Below are 24137 nucleotides of genomic sequence, written 5' to 3'. Positions count from 1 at the left end.
CTACACATAGACAATCCTAAAGATGCCACCAGAAAACTACTAGAGCTCATCAGTGAATTCAGTACAAAGTTGTAGGATACAAAATTAATATACAGAAATCTGTTGCATTTCTATATACTAACAACAAAAGATCAGAAAGAGAAATTAAGAAAACAATCCCATTTATCATTGCATTGAAAAGAATAAAATACCTAGGGATAAACCTACCTAAGCAGGCAAAAAAACCTGTAGTCCAAAAACTATAAGATGCTGATGAAAGAAATTGAAGATGACACAAACAGATGAAAAGATATACCGTGTTCTTGGATTGGAAGAATCAATATATTAAAATGACCGCACTAGCCAAAGCAACATATAGATTCAATTCAATCCCTACCAAATTACCAATGGCATTTTTCACAAAACTAGAACAAATAATTTTTAAATTTGTATGGAAACACAAAAGACCCTGAATAGCCAAAACAATCTTGAGAAAGAAGAATGGAGCTGGCGGTACACACGCCCTGACTTCAGACTATACTACAAAGCTACAGTAATCAGAACAGTATGGTACTGGCACAAAAACAGAAATATAGATCAATAGATAGAGAGCCCAGAAATAAACCCATGTACTTATGGTCAATTAATCTATGAGGCAAGGATATACAATGGAGAAAAGACAGCCTCTTCAATAAGTGGTGCTCGGAAAACTGGACAGCTACAGGTAAAAGAATGAAATTAGAACATTCTCTAACACCTTATACAAAAATAAACTCAAAATGGATTAAAGACCTAAATGTAGGACTGGATAAAACTCCTAGAGGAAAACATAGGGAGAACACTCTTTGACATAAATTGCAGCAATATTTTTTTGATCCATCTCCTAAAGCAATGAAAATAAAAGCAAAAATAAACAAATGGGGCCTAATTTAACTTAAAAGCTTTTGCACAGCAAAGGAAACCATAAACAAAATGAAAAGACAACCTATGGACTGGAAGAACAAATTTGCAAATGATGCAACTGACAAGGGATTAATTTCCAAAATATATAAACAGCTCAGTATCAAGCAAACAAACAACCCAATCAAAAAATGGGATTTAGAAGACCTAAACAGACATTTCTCCAAAGAAGACATACAAATGGCAATAGGCACATGAAAAGATGATCAATATCACTAATTACTAGAAAAATGCAAATCAAAACTACAATGAGGTATCACCTCACACCAGTCAGAATGGCCACCATCAAAAAGTCTACAAATTATAAATGCTGGAAAGGGTGTGGGGAAAGGGAACCCTCCTACACTGTTGGTGGGAATGTAAATTGGTGTAGCCACTATGGAGAACAGAATGAAGGTTGCTTAAAAAACTAAAAATAGGGTTATCATATGATCTAGCAATCCCACTCCTGGGTGTATAGCTGGAAAAGACGAAAACTCTAATTTGAAAAGATACATGCACCCCCATGTTCACAGCAGCACTATTTACAGTAGCCAAGACATGGAAGCGACCTAAATGTCCATCAACAGATGAATGAATAAAGAAGATGTGGTATACCTATATATATACATATACAATGAAATATTACTCAGCCACAAAAAAGAATGAAATAACGCCATTTGCAGCAACATGGATGGACCTAGAGATTATCATATTAAGTGAAGTAAGTCAGATAGAGAAAGACAAATATCATTTGATATCACTTATATGTGGAATCTTAAAAAAAATGATACAAATGAACTTACTTACAAAACAGAAATAGATTCACAGATATAGAAAACAAACTTACGGTTACCAAAGGAGAAAGGTGGGAGGGGAGGAATAAATTAGGAGTTTGGGATTAACAGATACACACTACTCTCTACAAAATAAATACACAACAAGGACCTGCTGTATAGCATAGGGAATAATATCTTGTAATAACCTATAATGGAAAAGAATCTGAAAAAGCATATATATATATATATATAGCTGAATCACTTTGCTGTATACCTGAAATATAAATATAAATATAAATATAGTAAATCAACTATACTTCAATAAAAAAGATATTATGAACATCCACATGTCAATAATTTGGCAATTCATATGAAATGGGCATTTTCCTTAAACGACACTGCTTATCAAAAGTGACATAAAAGAAATAGAAAATCCAGATGGGCCTATTTCTGTTAAACAAATTAACTCCATATTTAAAATGTTTCCCACAATGAAGCCAGGCCTAGATGGCATTAGAGGTCAATCTGTCCAAATATTTCAGAAGAAAAAAAAAAAACCCAAAACCCCCCATATAAACCCTTTCACTAAAGAGGAAAGTAGAAAAGCCTTTTCAACCCTTTCTTTCTTTTTTTCTTTTTCAAGTTTTTTTAATGAGGTCATACATTTAACACCAAAATCTGACAAGGACCTTTTTAAAAGAAAGAAATATTACAAGCCAATCTTGCTTATAAAAATAGACACAAAAATCTTAAAATATTTGTAAATCGAATCCAGTGACATATAAAACAGTACACTTGACCATGTGGTATTTGTTTTAGGGATACAAAGTTTGTTTAATATTTGAAAATCCATAATGTAATCATTTGATAGACTAAAGGAAAAAATATGCAGAAGAAAACATATGATAAAATGTAATAACTACTTGTTTTAAAACTCTCAGTAAACTAGGAATAAAGGGAACTTCCTTTAAAACTTATAGCAACAAGGATTTATAGGTGTTTAATTTATAATTTTTGTGAATGACAACTTAATTAAAAGATACTTGTACATTTTATAGGGAAAATATTAACCACTAGGGCTTAGAGAAAGGTATCCTGGTGAACCTGGATCAGTTTAGGGCCTCTGTATTATAACTATAAAATAGGTTCTAAAATGAAAATTCAATATTTTAGATAAATTTGCCAAAGAAAACTTGACAGTCAAAGAAATGTGAAAAAAATCATGTTTAAAACATTTAAAAAAACTTATACATCATATTTCATGGTGAAACACTGAGCACTTTCCTCCTGTGTGGAAACAAAAAAAGATGTCCACTATATCATATCTATTCAACATTATACTCAAAAGTGCTAGCCCATGCAATAATGCAAGAAAAGGAAATAAGAGGTATTAAGACTGAAAAGATCTGCAGGTGATGATTGTGTATGTAATAAATTGTGTATGTAATAAATCTAATTATTTCTATTTCCAAGCCAGGAAAATGAATTCAACTGTATTTCTATACACTAGAGACAATTAGAAAATGAAACTCAAAAATACCACCTACAGCAGTATTAAGCATGGATTATCTGGGAGTGATTCTAACAAAAGGTCTTGCACACCTGTAACTAAAAGTGGGAACCTTACTGACAAGAATGAAAGAGCTAATGTTCATGGTCAGAAGTCTGGATATTAAGATGTTAATTCTCACCCCAATTGATCTGCACATTCAATGGAATCACAAAATTCCAGCAGGACTCGTGTGTGTGTGTGTGTGTGTGTGTGTGTGTGTGTGTGTGTGTGTGTGTGTGTGTGTGTTGGGGGGGGGCTTATACTAACAATTGATTCTAAAAATGCAAAAGTCCAAGAAAACCTGAGCGCATCTTGAAGAACAAAGTCAGATAAATATTAAGACATTACGAGGCTCCTGGAATTAAAGCAGGCACTTCGGAATAAGGATGGGCAGACAGATCAACAGAACAGACGGATGCCCCCTCCCCGAGCCTGAGCTTGGCGGTCCCTTTCAGGAAACCCAGGGCGGCGGGCTCAGGACAATACTGACTAGATTCTCCTCTCCGCTCCGCTTCCGATGACGCAGACGGTTCCATTCCGGCCTCGGCCTCGGGCACCTCAACTTTCCTCCCTTCCACTGCCTGGACCCCTGCAAGGGGGTATCAGTGCTGATAGAAGCAGGGAACTCAGAGGGGCAAGAGCAGGGCGGAGGTGGAGGGGGAAGTCTGGGGTTGGGGGGCGCAGGCTAGGGTCGGGGTGGGGGGGCCGAAGGCGGGGTCCAGAGGTGTAGGGCTGGGCAGGTCTGGAGTAGGGGGCGGTCAGGAGCTCCGAAGGAAGGGTAGGTCCGGGACTCCGCGGGGGTGGTCTAGAATCCCAGGGGCGGAGGGGCGGAGGGGCGGAGGGCGGTTGGCCCCGTGCTCACCCGGGAGGGGGCCCGTGCCCTCGCCCCGCGTCGCGCCGTCCCGCGTCCTCCGGTTGCCCGGGGTGACGGGCCCGGGCCGCGCGGCGCATTGTGCAGCAGCACCGGGGCGCCGGCAGCGGGGCCCGGGGAGCGCGGCTCGGCGGCGGCCGGAGCGGGGCGTGGGGTTGCGCGGGCGCGCGGGCGGCAGGGGGCGGCGGGAGCGGCTGCGGGAGTGGCTCAGAGTGCGGCTCCGGGGACGACAGCGCGCGGGGGCCGTGGGGTCCCACAGGCCGCGGTCGGGGGCATCCAGGCGGGGCCCCCGGCAGGGGCTGCAGTCCGAGGCGCGGCCACGGCCCGCGCGGGGGCCGGGGCGCCGGGGGCCGGGCATGGTGTCCGCGGGGAGGAGGGCCAGCGAGTGGCGCGCGCCCCGCCTGGGATCACGCGGTCCCGCCCTGCTCCGGGTGTCAGAGTCACACAGACCCGCCCTGGCAGTCAGACAGAGCCCCCCAGGTCATAAAGACCCGAGGGCCACACCCGGGCCCCCGCCCCTGCGGAACCAGCCGGGCTGTCCAGGGCAGGCTGTGTCCTGGGACCCTCGGGCCTCTTTCTGTTCCACACCTCGGGCCTCCCTCTGCACCTAACATCCGATGTCCCCCAGCAGAACGCCCCCAGCCCACCAGGGAGTGTGCTCTGGTGTCCCCAGGGTCACTTGTGGGGCCTGACCCGCCGCCCCGGGGGTTCCCAGCATCGGCCAGTGTCCCAGCCCACCCAGATATCCTGCGTCTCTGGTCCAGCATCTTTGCGGAGGGAGCGGTGAGTAGGAAAGACCCGCCCACCCCGTCAGTGCCTTTCCTCCTGGTAACTTTCCCAAATCTACATGTCGTCTTTATTTGGTTTAAAAATCTTTATTTTGCATCTAACTACCCAAGATAACCCGAAAGTGAGGTTCTGCGCCCACTCAATGAGGGGTGGTGGGCATTCCCCTGGGTGGGCCCCAGTGCCTTTCCCGTCTCCACCAGACCCCACTGCAGACTGGCTCAGGGCAACATAAATCATGAATAAATTAAAAGGTGGCCCTCGCCCCCGTCCCCCTCCTATGCTTTACCTCTCAGTTGTTTCAGACCTGGGCCCGGAAATACCCAGAGACCCAGAGTTAAACAGGCACCTGGGCCACGTTGACGTGTTAGCATTTATTGCTCAGGCAGTATTAAACTATGTCACACAAAAATGTAAATTGACAGAGACAGGACTATACACTTTTAAAACCCCATTTGTGTGGATTTTTCAAGCTCTCTCTGAAATAAGAAAGTGCAGGCCTGTGTTAAGCCCCCAGGCACCTCATTCCAGCTCTAAGACTCAGACTTTCTGGACCCCCAGGAGACATCAGCCACACCTGCACTGTCCCCTTGGCTCCCGTCCAGGCTGGGGAGCTGCAGGAAGGGGAGGGGGCCCCGTGGGCTGTGGCTGGGTGGGGGCTGCTTGTGTGCAGGTGAGAGCCACCTTGCTGCCCCCGTGCTTGTCTGGGGGCCTGACCAAGGCATTCGTCTTCCTGGCCCGCCCGGGACACGGAGGCCACCGAGACGTGGAGATGTGAGCTGTCAGTTTTCAGAGCCTTGGACAAGGGCCTTACCCCAGAGAACACTGAGCTGCCACAGAGGAGGGGGTTGGCCCCAGTGTTGTTGACAGAGGGCTCAGGACGGGTGCAGGCTGACCGCTGCTGAGCTGGGTCTCCACTGGCCGTGTAGGACACCCGTGCATGGACCAGAGCCACTGAACGGGGGCCCCTCCGGAAAGACTGGGTTTAAGTAGAGAGAGAGCAGAAACGCAGGCAGGTGGGTTTCACGTGGGGAAGGCTGCACATTGGGGGTGGGGGCTGCCCTGCACCCCTGGTTCTGGGGGAAGTAGCCCCACGGGCTCTCGAGACAGGGCGGAAGCAGCTCTGCCCTCGTCAAGGAATCCATGCTCAGTCAGCGGGCGGGGCCCCCAAGAAGAGAAGGGCCGAAATGGGTGAGATCCACGCATGGCTTAGCGAGGTGTGTGTGCTGGCTGCGGACAGTAGGTGCTCTACAAAAGCAGGGCAGGGAGGCGGGGTGGGGTTTGGAGGAGCAGACACCGGCAGCCGGTCACTGGTCGGACCGGGAACCCAGAGACCCGTGGTTGCCCAAATGTCAGCGCCTGGAGAATTCAGCTCTAGCGTGGGCCCCTCCCTTACCCGGGGGCCCCGTGCCACTGCTCCTGTGGTTAGGCCACCTCCGGAGCACTGAACTGATTCCAAGCCCCCCAGTCGGCGCAAAATAGTCAACGTTTGCCTATTTCAAAATTAAACTACCGTAAGAAATGAAAACTCCACGTTGCAGCCCAGCCTGCCCTACGAAAGGGGAGGGGCGAGTTGGAAGGTCGCGGCTCAGGGACGACTAGAGTCTGTGCGTTAAGTTAACAAGAGGGGTGCGCAGTCACTGGGCCATTTGCACCATGACGGCTCTCCACGCTTTCTCCTTGTCAAACTCCTTCAGGGGGCTTCTGGCCACCTGTGACTGAGACAGGCAAAGAGTTATTTGTCCCGGGCCACCCACGCGGCAGGAAGCAGGAAGGAGGCTCAGTTCCCTCTCACTACTCTGCTGTCCAGAGCCCCGGCACCTCCGGCCACGACCCAGAGCACATGTCCTCCGCAGGGGCGGGGCCTGGGCTGCGGGGTGGGCTCTGGATGGGGGGTGGGAGGCTGCCGTGAGTGGGCATCCTCCCAACAGCCGGGGAGCCGGGGGCTCGGGTGGAACCTGCCCCTGCCTTGTGAGGCCTCTTCCTGTGGGTCTGCATCCCAGCACCTGGCAGAGCAGCGTCTGCATTCAGTAGGTGCTCAGTAAATACTGCTGACTGTGGAATGATACACACCAGGGTGCAGGGGTAAGTCCCTCCAAGCTCTTCCTGGGGGCAGAGGCTGGACACTCCACAGAGAAGCGGTCTTGACCTGGCCCCGGAGGCTGTGAAGGCATCTCCAGGGGCATGACAACAGAGGAGGGAGGACGCTTGAGGCAACGGTCACCAAACAGGGAGGACAGCTGCCCGGTTCAGCACCCCCTGCGCCCCCAGAACTGGCAGTTCTGGAACATGGGGGGAGGATTCATTGGCCTGACACTGCACCTTGGCGTCCTGACGCAGAACCAGGGGGACCTCACGTGGGACCCAGGGACAAAGCCAACCCCGCTGGGGACTGACCACAACCGGGTAAAAACAACAACCAAACGACGCCATATGAGAAGTGCAACGAAGGGAGAGGTGGGGCAGGTAGGGTGGCTGAGGAAGGGCCAACGACAGACGCCGGAGTGCGTCCCCCGGGAAGGGCGGGAGAAGCCTCGTGGGGCGACAGGGTGACGAAGGCGGGAGGCTGGCCGCGCTGGACGTGTTGCCGGAGAGCAGCAGAGCAGGACGTGAGACGGGGCGGGCCCGGGTGGTGGCTGGGCGGGAGAAGCGCCTGCAGGGAGGGCCCTGCGGCAGCCTCCCAGGTACACGGAGCACCTGGAGGACAGTGGGCAGGTTTGCCCGGGAAAAGCACCACAGTGGGCAGCTCACGGGGAGGAGCCTTTCAGCCGTGGGGACAAGAGGCAGGGCCTGGGGAAAGTGCAGCGGCCTCGAGCCTGGCCGAGGGGCTGGCGTGACCCTCAGAGCCCGCCGGCCAGGGGTCGCTGCCGCCACGTCTGTAGTGGGCACCCTGACGAGCCGCAGGAGGGAAAGCTCTGTGGTCCATGCAGATGTTTGCCAAGTTCTCTTCTACATTTGTAAGAGTAGAACTGGAAGCATTCAGTCCATAACACCTTTCCAGAAATGGATTTGTGTTGGCCTGGCTGGCTTCAAAAGCGTATAATGTATTGTACCTTTCCAAGATTTTTCTGGGGCATTTTAAAAAATACGAAGTGACCCAACAGGTCTTGAAAGAAGTCAGCGCAGGTGGGCGTCGCTTTGCCCAGGGCCCTGGGAAGACAGCCCCACTGGGATGGGACGGGACGGGACGGGACAGGGAGCCATGCTCGCTCGGAGGCCACTCACCTCTCCCGCCGGGCGTCCCTGCGGGCCGGTCTGTGCAGCGTCCCAGGATGCGCCCGCCTTGAAGCGCACACACTGGATGACCGTGGCCGTGTTGAGGCCCGCCTGCAGCAGCAGCTCCAGCATCAGCAGCAACAGAAGCGCGTCGTAGGACTGCCGGGGGTGGAGACAGGCGGTGAGCAGCCCGGGGCCTCTCCTCCTGGCTCTCAGCCGCCCCCAGGGCCCCACCGCGTGGGCCCACTGCCCAGGGAGGCAGCGCACAGGCTTCCCAGGCCGTGGCCCCGAAGCACAGACCGTGAGCCCTGCCGCAGTCTGTGTGGAGCGGTTTCAGGCTCTCACTCCACTGTGCCCTGTTATGTCACCAGCCTGAGCAGGAACATTCTGTCTCAGTGAGAGAGAGTTGAGGAAATCACTTCTGCTCTGGGTTTAACAGAGGGACACAAAGATGACCCGCCTCGTGGGGCGACAGGGTGATGGTGCCGCTGCCCGGGTCAAGTCGTCCAGGCCTCCCAACAGCCACTCGTGAACACAGCGGAGCCACTGAAACCACCCGTGGCCTCGCCGAGGGTGCCCAGATGGGGCGGAGGTCTGCTGTGGAGGCCCCGAGCCGGACGAGAGACGGGGGCAGGGTCCGGGGCGGCGGGACACAGGCACGGTTGACAGATCCGTCTCGAGGCTGGAGGGTGCGGCACTGGCTGCTGGTGAGGAGGGGTCTGCCCAGGACTAGAGGAAGCCCCAGTGGCTGCAAGGACATCCACAGAGCACTGGCCCCTCCCCACACTGCAGGGGTGTCCTTCCAGCCTCAGAAATACAAAACAACGCGACGTTAAGACAAAGAAGAGCCCAGAAAATGTCACTTAGAAAAAAACCAAAAAGACTCAACAGCTCTGAAGTTTATATGCACATTTAACCATGAGTCCAGTTTTTTAAAAAATGCAACATTGGGCTGGCTATCTAGAGCCAGGCAGGGTGATTCTAAAATTCATAGAGGGACTTCCCTGGTGGCAGTGGTTAAGAATCCGCCTGCCAACACAGGGGACATGGGTTCGAGTCCTGGTCCGAGAAGATCCCACATGCTGCAGAGCAACTAAGCCTGTGCGCCACACCCACTGAGCCTGCGCTCTAGAGCCTGCAAGCCACAACTACTGAGCCCACGTGCCACAACTCCTGAAGCTCTGCGTGCCTAGAGCCTGTGCTCCACAGCAAGAGAAGCCCCCGCAATGAGGCAATGAGAAGCCCGCGCGCCGCAATGAAGAGTAGCACCCACTCACCGCAGCTAGAGGAAGCCCACGTGCAACAGCGAGGACCCAACGCAGCCATAAACAAATAAATGGATGAATACATAAATAAATAGCATTCATAAGGAAGAACCAGCAAGCGACAGAAGTGAGTCAGCCCCGAAACGCAGGGCCGCCGGCCGCGAGGCATCGAGCAGGCCAGGTGGCGACGCCTGGTGCAAACCTCCGGGGTGCACCTGGCGGCACAGACCGGCCGAGGGGGGACAGTCAGGGCAGAAACGGACGCAAACAGACCGAAGCTCCGTGCGTGATAAAGGCAGAGTCTCAGACGACTGAGGAAAAGGTGGGCTTTTCAATAAACAGTACTGAACCACGAGCCATTTGAGGAAAGTCCGATGGGGCCCACTCCTCGTGCTGCACTCCAGGCTAAACTCCCGCGGAAACACAAGTACGAGCCTTTCTAATTGTGACTTAAAATCTAGAAGCAGGGCTTCCCTGGTGGCGCAGTCGTTGAGAGTCCGCCTGCCGATGCAGGGGACGCGGGTTCGTGCCCCGGTCCAGGAAGATCCCACGTGCCGCGGAGCGGCTGGGCCCGTGGGCCACGGCCGCTGAGGCTGCGCGTCCGGAGCCTGTTCTCCGCAATGGGAGAGGCCACAACAGTGAGAGGCCCGCGTACAACAACAACAACAAAAAAATCTAGAAGCAATAAAGGAAAATATTGACAAATTTAACTACGTAAAAACAACAACAGGGCTTCCCTGGCGGCGCAGTGGTTGAGAGTCCACCTGCCGATGCAGGGGACACGGGTTCGTGCCCCGGTCTGGGAGGATCCCACATGCCGCGGAGCGGCTGGGCCCGTGAGCCGTGGCCGCTGAGCCTGCGCGTCCGGAGCCTGTGCTCCGCAACGGGAGAGGCCACAACTGTGAGAGGCCCGCGTACCGCAAAAAAAACAACAATGACGACGACAACAAAGTTTCCACATGACAAAAATCACAACAAGCAGTGAAAACAGTTGCCAGGCTGAGGCTGCCGCTTGCATCTTCTGCGTCTGACGGAGGACTGGGCTCCCTGCGTTAGCAGCGTTCTCAAAGTCCACTAGAAAATGGTCAAGAGACACGGACAGAGGTTACTGGGGAAATGCAGCACTGTAGGCACACAAGAGGTCACTCATTTTCAGAGAGATGCGCGTAACGGCCCCACCTGAGGCTCTGTCTCTCACCTGTGTTACAAAGCCCAGCGTGGCGACCCTCCCCAGCTACGCAGAAGCAGGTGCTCTCGTACCATTGGTGGGAGGGAAAACGGGAGCCCCCAGGAGAAATTAAGTTAAAAAAAGAAAAAGGTGAGGTGTAGAAGCGTGGTTAGAGTGACCTGTTTTGTAGGAAAGAAGGAAAATAATAATATGCACTGTAGGTTACCTGTAGAAGGAATCAGGGAAGCCGTGGATGGGACCACAACTCCCCTGGATTTGCCTTTCAGATGATTTGACTTGAACCATGTGAAAGTTTTATATATTCAAAAATACTATTAAGAGGGGAAAAAGCATCAGAGCCTAAAACTGAAAACAAAGAGAAGCCATTAAACTGGACTGTGTAGCAGGACCGCTCACAGAAGGGGTGCCTTCGCAGAGCACATGACCGTACCTCCGCGTACAGCGAGCCGTCCCTCACCCAGCAGGTGCGCTGCTGGTCGAGAGTGGGGCCTGTAATTGTGAACACGTGTGAGTCGTCAGGCAAATCTAAGCAGTAACTATATTCAATGTTACCAGGATTTTTGGACTAAGAGAAAAATGATGCAAATATAAAATAACAGAGGTTAAGGGGGCAGAAACCCTAGAACGTAAAATTTGAATTGGAAATAGCAATATACGTCAGGGATCTTTAAGTGGGCATACATTTCTCAGCTCCATCCACTGACAGGGCTCAGGAGTAATGATGCCCCCACAGGAATGGGTACACGGCCCCCCTCCAGGGGCGAGGGCGAGACACGGCAGGACCAGGACCAGGTGAGCCCGGGGCCATCTCAAGCGTGTGACGGGATAGGAGGATGTGCTGGCATCTGGGAGCCCAGGGGTGGGTCGACCTGAGGGTCAAAGAACAAAGGATGCAGCGCTCTGCCGACAACGACGCGCACACGTCCTCCGTGCGGTTCTCGGGCAGGCGCAGGCGTGAGCGCCCCGGCCTCCCCCGCGGCCCAGGCCGCGAGCAGCCCTCAGTGCTGCCCACAGGCGCTTCCGTCCTGCGAGGGATCGCCTGCCCTCTGAGAGGCACCCTGGCAGCCGCTGCAAGCCGTCCAGGATGGCAACACCAGTGCACCTGGACTCGCTCCCGCTGACGCCACTGCAAACAGATCCACAGGTGGGACCATCTCCCGGGCAACTGGCCTGGACTCCGAAAGGTCAGTGTCCTGGGGGAGAAGTGGGAACTGTCCCGGATCCAAAGAGACTGAGCGACCCTCATAGCTCTGAGAACCTGAGCCCACGAAGCATCTTCTCGGGATGGTCTGAGGGGACAATGTGCTGTCACCTAGCACGTCAGCCACTTCAGCTGTGCAGGAGACTGTCCTTACTGTTGAGATGCCAGAGCATCTAAGGGCGAAGGGTCACCTCAAACCTCTGCCACTGGCTTTCAGATGCCTCTGGAAAACGATGGCCATGTGTGTGCTCCACCCACCCGTCAGCATAAACACGCACACGGACACACACGTAAACCTCCAGGGAATCTCAGTGTTTACTGCATTAACCTTTCAACTCTGCCACATGTTTGAAATTTCTCATGATAAACATTTGGGGGCAAACACTGTCGATACTGAAACTAACCTCACCCGGAGCCCGAGCCTGCGGGGAGGACGCTGGACCCCCGAGAAGCCCCCGTAGAGGGGAGGCTCTCACTCTCCTCAGTTTACCCAGGAACCAATGGGGTCTCTCATGAAACTGGACAAACGGTGACTCTTAAATGCAAGTGGATGGGAACAGGGCCGAGAAAATGTAAGGCGCCTGTGAAGAGGGGTGTCTGGGGGGTGCCCAGGGCAGAGCAGCCCAGAGAAGAACAGAAGCAGCTGAGTGGTGCCGGGCAGAACGGGCATCAGAGAAGGGTGCACAGACGCCTCACAGTGCACGGAGAAAAGCAAATTAGCAGAACCAGCTCCATGCGCGTCAGGCCGTGCGCAAAGCCAGCTCCGGCCATCTGCCCCGACGTGGGCGGCGGCTCAGCGCTGCTCAGCGGCATCGTGTTTCTATAGAGTTTAAAATAAAATAAAAGAACACCCACCTTGAAGGCTGGCGGGTAATCTTTAAAGACATCCATGATTCTCATTACGCTGAAGGACAGGTACCCCGAGGCCGTGAACAGCAGCGGGGCCGCGAGGCTGCAGATGGCTATCAGCACCTCCACCTGGCGGGAAGCAGACAAGAGTGGGAGGTCGGGGTCTGGGAGCCACTGCCTGGACAGAGGGTGCGGCCCGGCAATCACACAGCGGGAGTTACAAGCGGCGTGTGTCTGCGTCCAGCCTGGGGCGCCTGCTGAGTCTCTGTGCTCGGTCTGCCCCTTAACTCAAAGCTCACCATGTGTCTCGCGAGTTTTCTCGACTTAGGCGCGATTCGCTCTGTTGATAACATAGCACTTAGGAATTGATGGCCTCCTCCCAGTGCCCTCTGACCGGCTCCTGCGACCTCCCAAGGCCCTCCCGCCTCGGAGAGCCATGCCTGGCCCAGAGGCCACGCAGGCCCAGGTGTCGGCTGAGCTCAGCACCAGCTCGGAAGCTCACTTGGGCCGGTTTAGCGACTGTCACTGTCCGACATCCACAGCCGGACAGGGCGCCGCCTCTGTTGAGTCCCAGGAATCTCTCCCGACTCTTATGCCAAATGGGCCGTTTCTGCTTACTTCCACAGACAGCCCAGCCCTCGGACAGTCTCAAGGCCCCCTCAAGCCCGCAGCCTGCAGACGCCCCTCAGATGCTCGCCCCCAACCCCGCCCAGCCCGGCAGGTCGCTCCGCGGGTGCCTGGAACCCGGCCGGGCTTCACCTACCAGAGATCTGCTGGGACACTCTGCCGTCACATGACTGGCAATGGCACTTGGAAAACACTAAGAAAAGGAAAAAGAAAGGCTTCAGAGATGAGAGCCCAGCAAGTCAGATCCCAAACGTGTACCCTCCCGTTCTGATTCGGGCCATCCTGGTCGCCAGGAGAGCCGGGGATCCGTGCAAGGGAGGCAGAGCAGCCTGGAACCCGACACCTGCTCTCTCAGGTGCGGCACCCACCCCCAGATGCTCGTGTGTGTGTCTACTGCTCGGTCTCGATTCAGCACTGCGCCGGGGAAACGTAACACAGACTCGGCAGCTTTGTCCGAGGCAGGGTCTGTGTTCCAACTTGCAATTGTCCCGAGGATGTCCTGGTCCAGCTGGGTCTGTCCCCAGCTCAGGACCCAGTCGACGATCACGCTTCATGTTTCTTGTCAGTTCGCTGGCCTCATTGACGGGGAGGCCTCAGCTGACGCTCAGCGGTGCCGCCTTCACGATGCCGCATTTCTGGAGGGAGCGCCAGCTGGCCGCTGGCGGGCTCGGTTGGGCTATCAGACTCAGGGCCCCTGGAGACACCGCGCCCCTGCCCACCGTGTTTGACCACTGGGGGCTCCTCCGTTGGACCAGCATTCCTGTCCCTTTGTAATCAATAAATGCCTTTTCCCACTTATTTTAAGGAGCTTGAATTAGTTCTACACGATTCGGGCAGAGGGAAGCTCAGGGGAGCACAGGGCTTCCTCGAGGTTGCTGAGTGCTGGGCCCAGCCCCCTGCCATCCATCTGCCCCCCAGCTGGGGGTCCAGGCGCCCAGGGGTCCGCCACCCCAGCCCAGCACAGCCTGCTGGGCCCAGGTGTGTCCGGGCCCCAGTTACCCATCCACACGCCCACAGAGGAAAAGGAAATGCCCAGGCCCTTGGTGTGGGAGCACCAAGCACAGGAGCCTGTGGTTTGGGGCATCACGTGACACGTGGAAACTCGGGTGTGCAGGGGCCCATCGCAGCTGCTCCCAGCGGATGTGTGGCCCACACCCAGCCGGCAGCACAGCCAAGGGGGGCCGAAGCCTGGGGGCCGTGTGTTCCCTGGGCCGCATTTCAGCTAAACGCTAAACAACACTAAATTACGTAAGTCAACTCGGACTTACTTATAAAAGGATGAAAGGCCCATGTTTAGAACAGTGACCGTGTAGTCAGTAAGCACTTACCAAGCACCAGGTGCGGGGCTAGGCATTTACGGTAGTCGTATTCAATGTAAAATAATATAAATGTATTACATTTTAAAACGTATTATAAAACAATATGAATGTTATATGTTATAAAATAATAAAACAAGTACTTTTCAGGGAAACTAATACAAAAAATATAAAATACTAATAGCAGCTACCACGTCCCCGGTGCTGCAGTGGATAAGAATCCGCCTGCCAATGCAGGGGACACGGGTTCGAGCCCTGGTCCAGGAAGATCCCACATGCCGCGGAGCAACTAAGCCCGTGCGCCACAGCTACTGAGCCTGCGCTCTAGAGCCCGTGAGCCACAACTACTGAAGCCCGCACTTAGAGCCCGTGCTCCGCAGCAAGAGAAGCCACCACAATGAGAAGCACGCGCACCGCAATGAAAGAGTAGCCCCTGCTCGCTGCAACTAGAGAAAGCCTGCGCGCAGCAACACAGCCAAAAATAAATAAATAAATTTATATTTAAAAAAAATAAAAGCTAATCTGAGGGAGTAAATACTATCATGATTACAAAAATACATCTGTATGAGGTACTGGTATCCTCAAGCCAGTTTAAAATAATCATAATAATAATACCAGCTAACATCCGACTCATTTAATCCTCGGTTCCCAAATCGCCCTGGTCTGGGGCCCACGAGGACCTGGGAAGCATCTTGCTCGGCCCACCAGCGCCCTCTCCTCACCCCCACCCCTCCTCCCGCTGCTTTCCAGCCTGACTGCCCCAAAACTGAGCTCAAAGGTCGGCCACACTGACGAGGGCCACCCAGGGTGTACTCACGGCCACTAAGATCCAAAAGAACGTCACCGAAAGGTGCGGGCCTGAGATGGCGTCATCCACGTTCAGAGCGATGACCCCTCCAAGGATGGCGGAGACACCGGCGATCACCTCGATGACCTGGGGGCAGAGAGTGTCACCCAGGGGAACGGGCAGGCTCCCCGGGGTCCCTGGAAGGGGGCGGGGGTGCAGAGGGTCCTGTGAGTTCAGGGCAGAGCATCAGGGCGCCCTGTGCTGAGACACTGAGGATAACCTCCAAGGGGATATCGAAAACGCATATTTCCAACCCAAATTCGTGGGAAAGGGAAGGAAGAAGCTCCTGCCAATTCAAAGGAAGGTGGGAAAAGGCATAGAAAATAGGAAACAAAAAGATGGAGAAATAAATATGAAAGTGTCAGGAATTGCGCTCTGAGTGAACCAGCTCAATTCAAACGGCACCAACACTCTGTACAGAAACTGCCCAGATGTAAGGACAGGAAGAGCTGGAAGAAGAGGGGAAGATACATTGGGAAAATATTAACCGAGAGGTAACTGACATAGTTAACAATATATGTTCTATGGCAAAAGCCACTACTACAGAAAGTTGCTCGTAATGATTAAAAAAAAAAAAATGAAGGAAGGAAGGAATTCTAAACTTTCGCGTACCTAAAAACCCAGGCTCCAAAACTCTATGGTGAAAAGCTACAGAATTACAAAGACAAATTGATAATGCCCACAGATTGGGAGGTTTTTAACAGATCTTTCAGTAATAGAACGAGTAGACTAAAAAATTTTGGAGAGGACGTAAACGAGTGAAGACACAATTAACATATAATTTATGGACACATTGAGAGTAAAAGGGGGTGTACTGTCAACCAGGACAGTTCATGTACCAGGGACACGCCTACACCATATTTATCTAGTACTCCCCCCACAGTGAAATAAAATAAGGAGAAAGAAAAGCTTTTCTTACGGAATAGGATTTCAGGACCCGAGCAGGAAATGTCACTTCATACAGAATGTTGGTGCTCTCGGAGATGGAGCCCTGAAAAGAAACAAAACCTCATCACAGGGGTGGCCGTCCATCCAGGCCGTCGCTCGGGTGATGGTCTGAAACGTGAGCATCTGGAAGACGCTCCTGGATCTCCAGGCTTCGGCGCAAAAGCTCAAACACGGACCTTCTCGTTGCATGTGAAAATGCGTTTGATTGCTGAAGTCCTAGTTTACAAGGTGATACTTCAGGCGGACTTGGTCTCTGCGTGTAACACTACTGGGGGGTGGGGGTGATGTTACTTGGTCAGGATCAGGCTACGGAGCAGATGGTGCTGCATCCCCAGGTTTGCCTCCCTGGGGCCGTTGGCCCCTCGCTCCGCAGCCGGGTCTGCGGTGCAGCCATGCCTCAGGCTGGACCAACCTTCTGCTTGCAGTGCGCCTCGCTGGACCGCGCAGAGATGATCACCGTGGCTGCCATGAAAAGCTCCAGCAGAAGCAGCAGAATCAGATTGAAATTGATCTGCCAAAGGAGAACACATGCGTCTGTAAAACCGGCTTCTTCACTTTCATTCCGTAAACGTGGACAATCCCACGAAGGGGCTTAGACGCCTCTTCAAAGTCTCGGCAACTTTTCTGTCCAAAGCCAGATGCCAGGCACACAGCTCTGACTCACGTATGTCTTTTTGTTGGTTGGTTGGTGGGTTTTTGGTTTTAAATTATTGTTGGCTCAAGGGCTGGATTTGGCCCTCGGGTTGTAGTCTGCCCTGATCTCAACCTTCCTTGGTGTTTGGTCTCTCCTAGGTATTTACTCTAAAGGGATGAAAACTTACGTTCACACCACCACGTTTATAGCAGCTCTGTGCATAATTGTCCCAAAGAGAAAACACCAGGGGGTTGGGGGTTACGGAGCTGATGCACGTCCTGACTGTTGGCAGTTACAGAAATCCATCCCTGTGTTTAAATCCACAGGACAATACACCAACAAAGTTGATTTAACTGTGTGATATAAAACCAACCAGTCGGGAATCTCCGGGCAGTCCAGTGGTTAGGACTCAGCACTTTCACTTCCGTAGCCAGGTTCAATCCTTGGGCGGGAAACTAAGATCCCATGCAGCGTGGCCAAAAAATAATAAAATAAAATAAAACCAACCAATCGAGAGCCTCTATGGGCCTCTCCCGCCACCTGCCCCAATCACCTGGGCAGCCCCTCCGCCCTGAGCCCACCGAGATTATTCACGCTGGCAGGTCTGAGCCTGCTCACCCTGCCTCACATCTCTCCCTGCGGAAACCCAGTGAAGGCTCCTGCCCACGTGTCCCCTCTCCCTCCTGACCGGCCCTGGGGCCCCCTCCTCTTGGGATCTGTGATAAACTATCTTTGCAGTGGCAGTCGTCTCCTGATCTCTTGGCCTCACTATACCCTCAATGATGATTTTTAAAAATTCTACATTTAAAAACAAATGCAACTAATAAGTTGGATCTACAGAATTGTACATGCAAAATAAAACAGAATTTTCATTCTTTTGTAGCATTTGTGTAACACTAACAAAAATTGACCATCTATTAGGCCACAAAACAAACCCTGGTAAATTCTGAACAATCAATACATTATAGGTTGTACATTCTGACCCCAATGTAGTGATACTAGAAACCAATAATAAATGGGTGACCTTTTAAGATAATTCCACATGTCTGTTTCATCAGGGTTCTAGGCAGAGACTGACAACCAGAAATACAAAGTGAGGTTAACAGAGCAAAGCCAGTTCTTCGAAAAGACTACTAAGAGATACAATAGAGATATAAATTACATTTCAGAATGAAAAGGAGAAATAACTAAAATATTTGGCTTGAATTAAAAATGGTGAGCAAGATGAACAACTGTAAACTAATAATTTCGAAAACCTGCACGATATAGATAAACTTTTGATAAAAATATAAAACCCAAAATTTGACACAAGAAGAGACAGAAAACTTTAACACTAATAATGAAAGACCACCCCTCACCAACAGCCCCGATGGAGAGGATTGTACAGGTGAGCTCTACCATAATTTCTAGAAGCAGCGACTTCTTATCATATCAAGGTTTTACAAAAAACAGAAGAGAGATGAGAGCTGCCTCGTTCATTTTATGAGACCAGTATAACCCTGGTTCTAAAACTGGACAAAGGGGACTTCCCTGGTGGCGCAGTGGTTAAGAATCCACCTGCCAATGCAGGGGACACAGGTTCGATCCCTGGTCCAGGAAGATCCCACATGCCGCAGAGCAACTAAGCCCATGCGCCACAACTACTGAGCCTGCACTCTAAAGCCCACGAGCCACAACTACTGAAGCCTGCGCACCTAGAGCCCGTGCTCCACAGCAAGAGAAGCCACTGCAATGAGAAGCCCACGAGTAGCAACAAAGACCCAAAGCAGCCAAAATTAAATTAAAAAAAAAAAAAAACGTATTGGAAACTCTTTAGATACAACCTATTTAAAATCAGGAATAAGCCAGAGAGCCCCACGGTAGCAGAAGTCCTGGCCAAAGCGATAGAGCAAAAGGAACAACAGGGTTAGACTGAACAGGAGCGTTTAAACTGTCGTTATTTGCAGACAATAGGGTGACCTACATAGAGAAACCAACATAACCTACAGAAAACTCGGAGCATACGAGTCCAGCAAAGCTTCCAGACACAAAGTCCACTTATAAAAATCCTTTTTTAAAAACCAGTACAATATGAATAAGGTCTAAGTTAACATGTGCCAATGTCAGTCTCCTGATTTGACCATGTAAGACGCTCTCATTGGGCAAAACTGGATGAAGGATACGCAGGAATGCTCTGTACTATTTGTGCAAATTCCTTCCAGTCTCAAATATTTCAAAATAAAGAAAAAATGAAAATCAGTAGCCTCTCTCTGCACTAGCAATAAGCCATCTAAAAATATAATTTAATAAATAAGACACCATTCATACTAGCAACACATCTGTGAATCATCTAGGGATTATCTAACCAAGAATACTCAGAACTTTCCAACCCTAACAAAGGACAGAGATGATATGAGTAAGTAGAGACGGTCTATGCTCTCAGTGGGATGACTCCACGGAATAAAGATGTCACTTCTCACAAAACTACTCCGTAAACATCAAGGAATCGTAATAGAATCCCAGCTGTATTTTTTGAGGAACTCAGTAAACTTATCCTGAAATATATTTGAAATAGGAGCTGTCAGCTTTGAAGAAGGAAGACAACTGGAGTCACAAAGCCACAATACAAAGCGTGGCGTCGAGCAGCTCGCGGGGGAACTTGACACACGGTGTGACAGCAAGTGCTGCGGCTCACAGGAAGAGACCCCTGATTTAGGACAAGCCCAGGACGGGAAGGAAGCCCAAGAGGGCAAACACCCAGGAGGAGGGGCTCAAAAGTACTAGTGATCAGAGAGTGTGACCGGAGGTAACAGCAAGCCACTGTCACCAGGCGGGAAAACGGGGGCTGTTGGGGACGCCAAGTGCGGGAAAGGCTATGGGACCTGGCAGCCTCCCGCTGGCGGTGAGGGTGTGTCCTGGGCTTAGCTGAATCCAGGTGGACTCACACCCCTCCCCGGCCTACGAGGACCCCAAAGGCATGTGCCCACGTCGGCCCAGTTGTGGAAGGGGAGCGTCGGAGGCCGTGGAGCTGGATCCTTCCCTAAAGAAAGCGAGGCCCACGGCGGACATGCAGCAGCCCAGGCAGGGATGGCAGGTGGGAAAGAGGGAGCAGAGACTCTGCAGCGAAGCCCTGCGTGGCTGTCCCCAGGGCGGAGGCTCAAGTCCAGCGCCCGGCTCCACAGGGAGACAGGGGAGGGGAGCAGCCCCTTTCCTGAGCGGCCTCACGCTGCAGTTTCCCGTTTCACCATTTGTGACCTTGTGTTTGGACACCGGTGGTCCTGACATCGTGGTCCCGGGGTCCTTCCACGTGTTTAGGTGTCCGAGCTTCGTGTCCTGCACATGACCTGGCTGGACCTTCGAGGTGGCAGGAGCCTGAGGGTGTGGCTAACGGCGGGCTCTGGCGCTGGGGCCTGGGCTGGGGGACGATGCGGGTCCAGCTCCAGGGGAGGCCCCCAGTAGGAGGAGGCTGTGAGCATGCAGCTTCATGCGGGGAGGCCCCCAGTAGGAGGAGGCTGTGAGCATGCAGCTTCATGCGGGGAGGCCCCCAGTAGGAGGAGGCTGTGAGCATGCAGCTTCATGCGGGGAGGCCCCCAGTAGGAGGAGGCTGTGAGCATGCAGCTTCATGCGGGGAGGCCCCCAGTAGGAGGAGGCTGTGAGCATGCAGCTTCATGCGGGGAGGCCCCCAGTAGGAGGAGGCTGTGAGCATGCAGCTTCATGCGGGGAGGCCCCCAGTAGGAGGAGGCTGTGAGCATGAAGCTTCATGCATCTTTCACAATTTCTTCATCCATTTTGTGCACCTGGGGGGCACCACCCTAGGTAATGGACGTTGGATTATCTGTTTTGGTTTGGAGTTTTTGCCACGATCCCCAGGGCTGCTAGGAACACACCGCCTGGTCACATGCATGCGTGTCTCTCCAGGAGTGCCATGGGGCTCCCCAGTGTATGTACTTCTTCAGAAAGGACCTGCAAATTCCAGACTTTTCCACAGAGCCTGCAGCAGCGCGTAGGAGCTGTCGGACGTGAGGGAACCACCCTGGGCTCCTGCCCGTCCCGACGCTGGAAACGGCATCTCCTGTGGCTTTCATTGACCTCCTCTGATTACGAGTGTGGCTCCTCTGAGCTGCGCGTTGGCGCTGTGGCTTCCTGCTGGTGAGCGCCCGCGTGGTCCCCTGCTGCCCTTCACTTTCTCCCAAGGCTCCTCATGTACCCTGGGACCGGCCGGCCGCTCCAAGAGAACGCGTCCCCTTCCGTACGGAGTGTGCTCCTTGTGTCTGCGGGACGACTGGCCGCGGCTTCGTGGTGGGCGGGCCAGGGGCAGGGCCCCCCAGGTCGGTCACGGCTGTGCTCCGGGCCGGGGCTGCGGCCGCGCACGTGGGGCTGCCTGGGCCGACTGGTCAGGGGCGGCTCTCCTGTCCTGCTGGGACGGCTGTGGGGTGCGGGTGAGTCCCCAAGCATGTTCTTCAAGGGGTCTCCGCCCCAGCCCTTGGTCACCACGTAAGCCTGCTGGGCCCTGCCTGCAGGCGCACTTGCTCTGGACCCACGGGACAGGCGCCCACTTCTGCGTAGGGTTTCTTTGGTAAAGAAGCGTCGTAATTCTCGGCGAGGCTTTCTGATTTCCTATAAGAGCCCCGGACGTTTTGTTAGGCGAGCCCCGGGACTCTACAAAGTGGCGCCTGTAATTAAGCAGCATTTCCAAAACCTCTGTTTCTAGCACAAACAACTGTTTTACATTGATTTTCACATCCAGCAACCATGCCACGTGCGCTTAATCATGCGAATGTCAAGAAAGGAGAAAATCGTCTCTTCTGCAGATGGCAGCACAGGTGCTCCTTTCAGATCCGCGTGTCTGTCCAGACTGCACGCCCTAACACACCTGGCTGAGATGTCCTCGGGCCACCACATCCTCTTCCCAATCTTAAAGAAAACGTGTTGAACACAGAGCAGAGGTATCTCTGATCAGGTCCTGTTTCCTAGAGATGTTTTTTCTGCTGCATTGTAATTTAAATGATAAGACTCTTCCATTTTTCTTAACGGAACATAAAGTAACAGGGCAACTTACGTCAGCAGTATCGCAGATCTGATGAAAGATGTTATTACATTACTGTTAATGTTTAAGAACTGTTGTGAAAGAGATACAAAAATCAGTGAATTCGTCCACTGAAATCAGTGAAAGCGTTAAAGACAATTCTTTTCTTCGGAACCCTAAATGAAATTCTCAAACTCAAGAGCTACGATACACATCTCCGGTGTAACTACCCAGCAGATAGCTCACTAACGCCAGCTCCGAGCCCACAGGGCTCAGCAGACCCAGTGGGACCAGAGCCCTCGGCTCCTGTGACCCCAGGAGGACCCACATGGCTTTCCAGGGACTCACATCTACTGCTGACGGGTTCAGTACAAGTTTGCATCCAAACCAGATCAAACACGTCGTGGTGACAGCAAACGTGGACACAAACAGTATCTGGAAGTTGGGAATCTGGAAAACAAGACAGGAGGGGTTTCGTTCTCCTTTGTGTGAGGAAAGAAACCGAGTGACATTCAACCACATAACTGGGCATTCATCACCCATCCCAAGGATGGGGCACCTAGAGTCAGCTGGGGGGATGCCTGCGAGCTCAGGCCCCTCCGCCCTCCTGGGGGCAGAGGGAGGGGGGTTGAAGGAAGCCCCACGGCGCGGGTGCAGGGCTGCAGAGGGTGCGGACAGAAGGCTGGACTCACCGCGCTGACGTTTCTCCTCCAGACAGCAAAGCTCACTATGGCTGAGGGGATGCACTGAAAAGAGAGAGCAGGTGAGCGTCCCTGCTGGTCACTCTGTGTCCTGAAAACCCACATGGCCCGAGACATGTCCCCCTCCATCAGACGCAGTGGTCTCTCTCGACGCTGAAGGGTGCTGGGTCTTTCAAAATAATAATTCTGGGAAGAGTTTTAATTGTTCTGATGATGAAAAAGACACCGAAATGAAGACTGTCCTAGCTGGACGCGCTTAGAAGCAGATGTAGCTTCCTGTGGCCTGAGACCAGGCGCGTCTTGGTAAGAGTCACGCAGAAAGGGGAAACCATCTGCGTGTGAATGAGCAGAAATGCTCAGGGCCCCAGAGCCCCCGGGGTCCTCGTCAGAGGTCCCCACTGCGTCCCTGGAGCCGAGGACAAGGGAGAGGGCCAGCCTGGGCTCAGGGCGGGGCGGAGTTGGGGGGCCAGCCTGGGTCCCGTGGGCCGTGCCGGTGTCGCTCTTGCAGCAACGGGACCTCCCCGCCCAGACCCTGCAGTGGGATCTGGGGGCGGGGGGCGAGCCCAACAAGGGTCGGATGGGGGCTGGGCACCGACGGAGGACCCAGTGGGACCACCCGACTGGTCTCCCTAGCCCGTCACCCCTGGGGGTGAAGGACGTAACCGAAGATTTTGCTGGGACATCAGCCTAGGTCAGCATGGCTCTGGAGACATCTGAGTCAGAGGTCAGAGGTCCCTGTGACCCCCAACGAGGGCTGCTCCGGTGGTGAGCAAAGGGCCACCTAGAAGGTTCCAGAGAGAAGGGCAGGAAACGGGTCAAATTCTTTCAAGGGGTTTTCTTCTAAGGGAGTGGAGGCTGGGCAACCTGTGGCAGGGGGTACACGGTAAGGGCAGCTGCATCTGTCTTGTGTTTTCAGACTTTTGGGCATGCTGACAGGGCTGGAACAGGAGAGCAGATGGGCGAGAGGGCCCCCCAAACCCCAGGGGATGTGCCCTGTGCTTGAGCTGGTGGGAGTCACTGGTCGTCTCCCCATGAGGACTGGCGGCTCCCCAGGCCTCGGCTCTGAGTCCAGAAGCAGGTACAAGCTTCGGGGAGGGGTGAGGTGTGGCCCCCAAATCACAGAGGGGCTTCCCTGCCGGCTCATGGGGCAGCCGGGGCAGCATGCCCCTGCGTGTTGGAAATCAAAGTGCCGGTTCTTGCTCTGGAGTCTGTGGGGTAAGATAGACTTGCCTCATAGATCATTTTCCAAAGCAACAGATGCTATTCGAAGGCAAAGTATAGGAAGAGAGTTTGAATGAGGAGCGGGTGACAGCGACGGGTAAATCTCAGAGCGAAACACCCAGGTGCATAACCTCAGACATCAGTGCTAGCACAGGGCTGCTACTCACTGAACCTGCAGCACAGCGCAGGTAATCCATCTCCAAAGGAAACAC

General features: G+C 52.9%; 2 protein-coding genes across 2 annotated transcripts in view; both read right to left on the bottom strand.

Moving 5' to 3' along the window:
• TTLL8 (tubulin tyrosine ligase like 8) overlaps window positions 1-4478 on the bottom strand; it is a 41233-nt gene extending 36755 nt beyond the window's left edge. The window contains exons 1-2 of the mRNA XM_060164732.1: window positions 4112-4478; window positions 3740-3838 (exon numbers count right to left, since the gene is read on the bottom strand). Of these exons, the coding sequence (XP_060020715.1) occupies window positions 3740-3838; window positions 4112-4478 (466 nt within the window). The remainder of the gene's footprint in view (window positions 1-3739; window positions 3839-4111) is intronic.
• Window positions 4479-6543: 2065 nt separating this feature from the next.
• On the bottom strand, window positions 6544-24137 carry MLC1 (modulator of VRAC current 1). Its single transcript, XM_060165071.1, has 12 exons — window positions 24093-24137; window positions 22696-22749; window positions 22352-22453; window positions 16777-16875; window positions 16541-16543; window positions 16336-16407; window positions 15387-15503; window positions 13390-13446; window positions 12633-12755; window positions 11985-11987; window positions 8132-8281; window positions 6544-6618 (listed from the first exon to the last, which is right to left on the bottom strand). Exons 1-12 carry the CDS (start codon window positions 24120-24122, stop codon window positions 6544-6546), a joined length of 885 nt encoding a protein of 294 aa, XP_060021054.1. The 5' UTR covers window positions 24123-24137.

This window comes from Lagenorhynchus albirostris, chromosome 11 (genome assembly GCF_949774975.1).
Source record: "Lagenorhynchus albirostris chromosome 11, mLagAlb1.1, whole genome shotgun sequence".
NCBI classification, from domain to species: domain Eukaryota; kingdom Metazoa; phylum Chordata; class Mammalia; order Artiodactyla; family Delphinidae; genus Lagenorhynchus; species Lagenorhynchus albirostris.
Note: the sequence above shows the minus strand (reverse complement) of the source record. Positions and strands in the feature narration are given on the sequence as shown.

Coding starts and splice junctions, on each gene's coding strand:
- MLC1 (XM_060165071.1), bottom strand. CDS start 24,122: ATGGATTACCTGCGCTGTGCTGCAGGTTCA. Junction 22,750..24,092: donor TGCGCTGTGCTGCAGGTTCA/GTGAGTAGCAGC, acceptor CTCTCTTTTCAG/TGCATCCCCTCAGCCATAGT. Junction 16,876..22,351: donor TGAACCCGTCAGCAGTAGAT/GTGAGTCCCTGG, acceptor CTCCTTTGGCAG/ATCAATTTCAATCTGATTCT.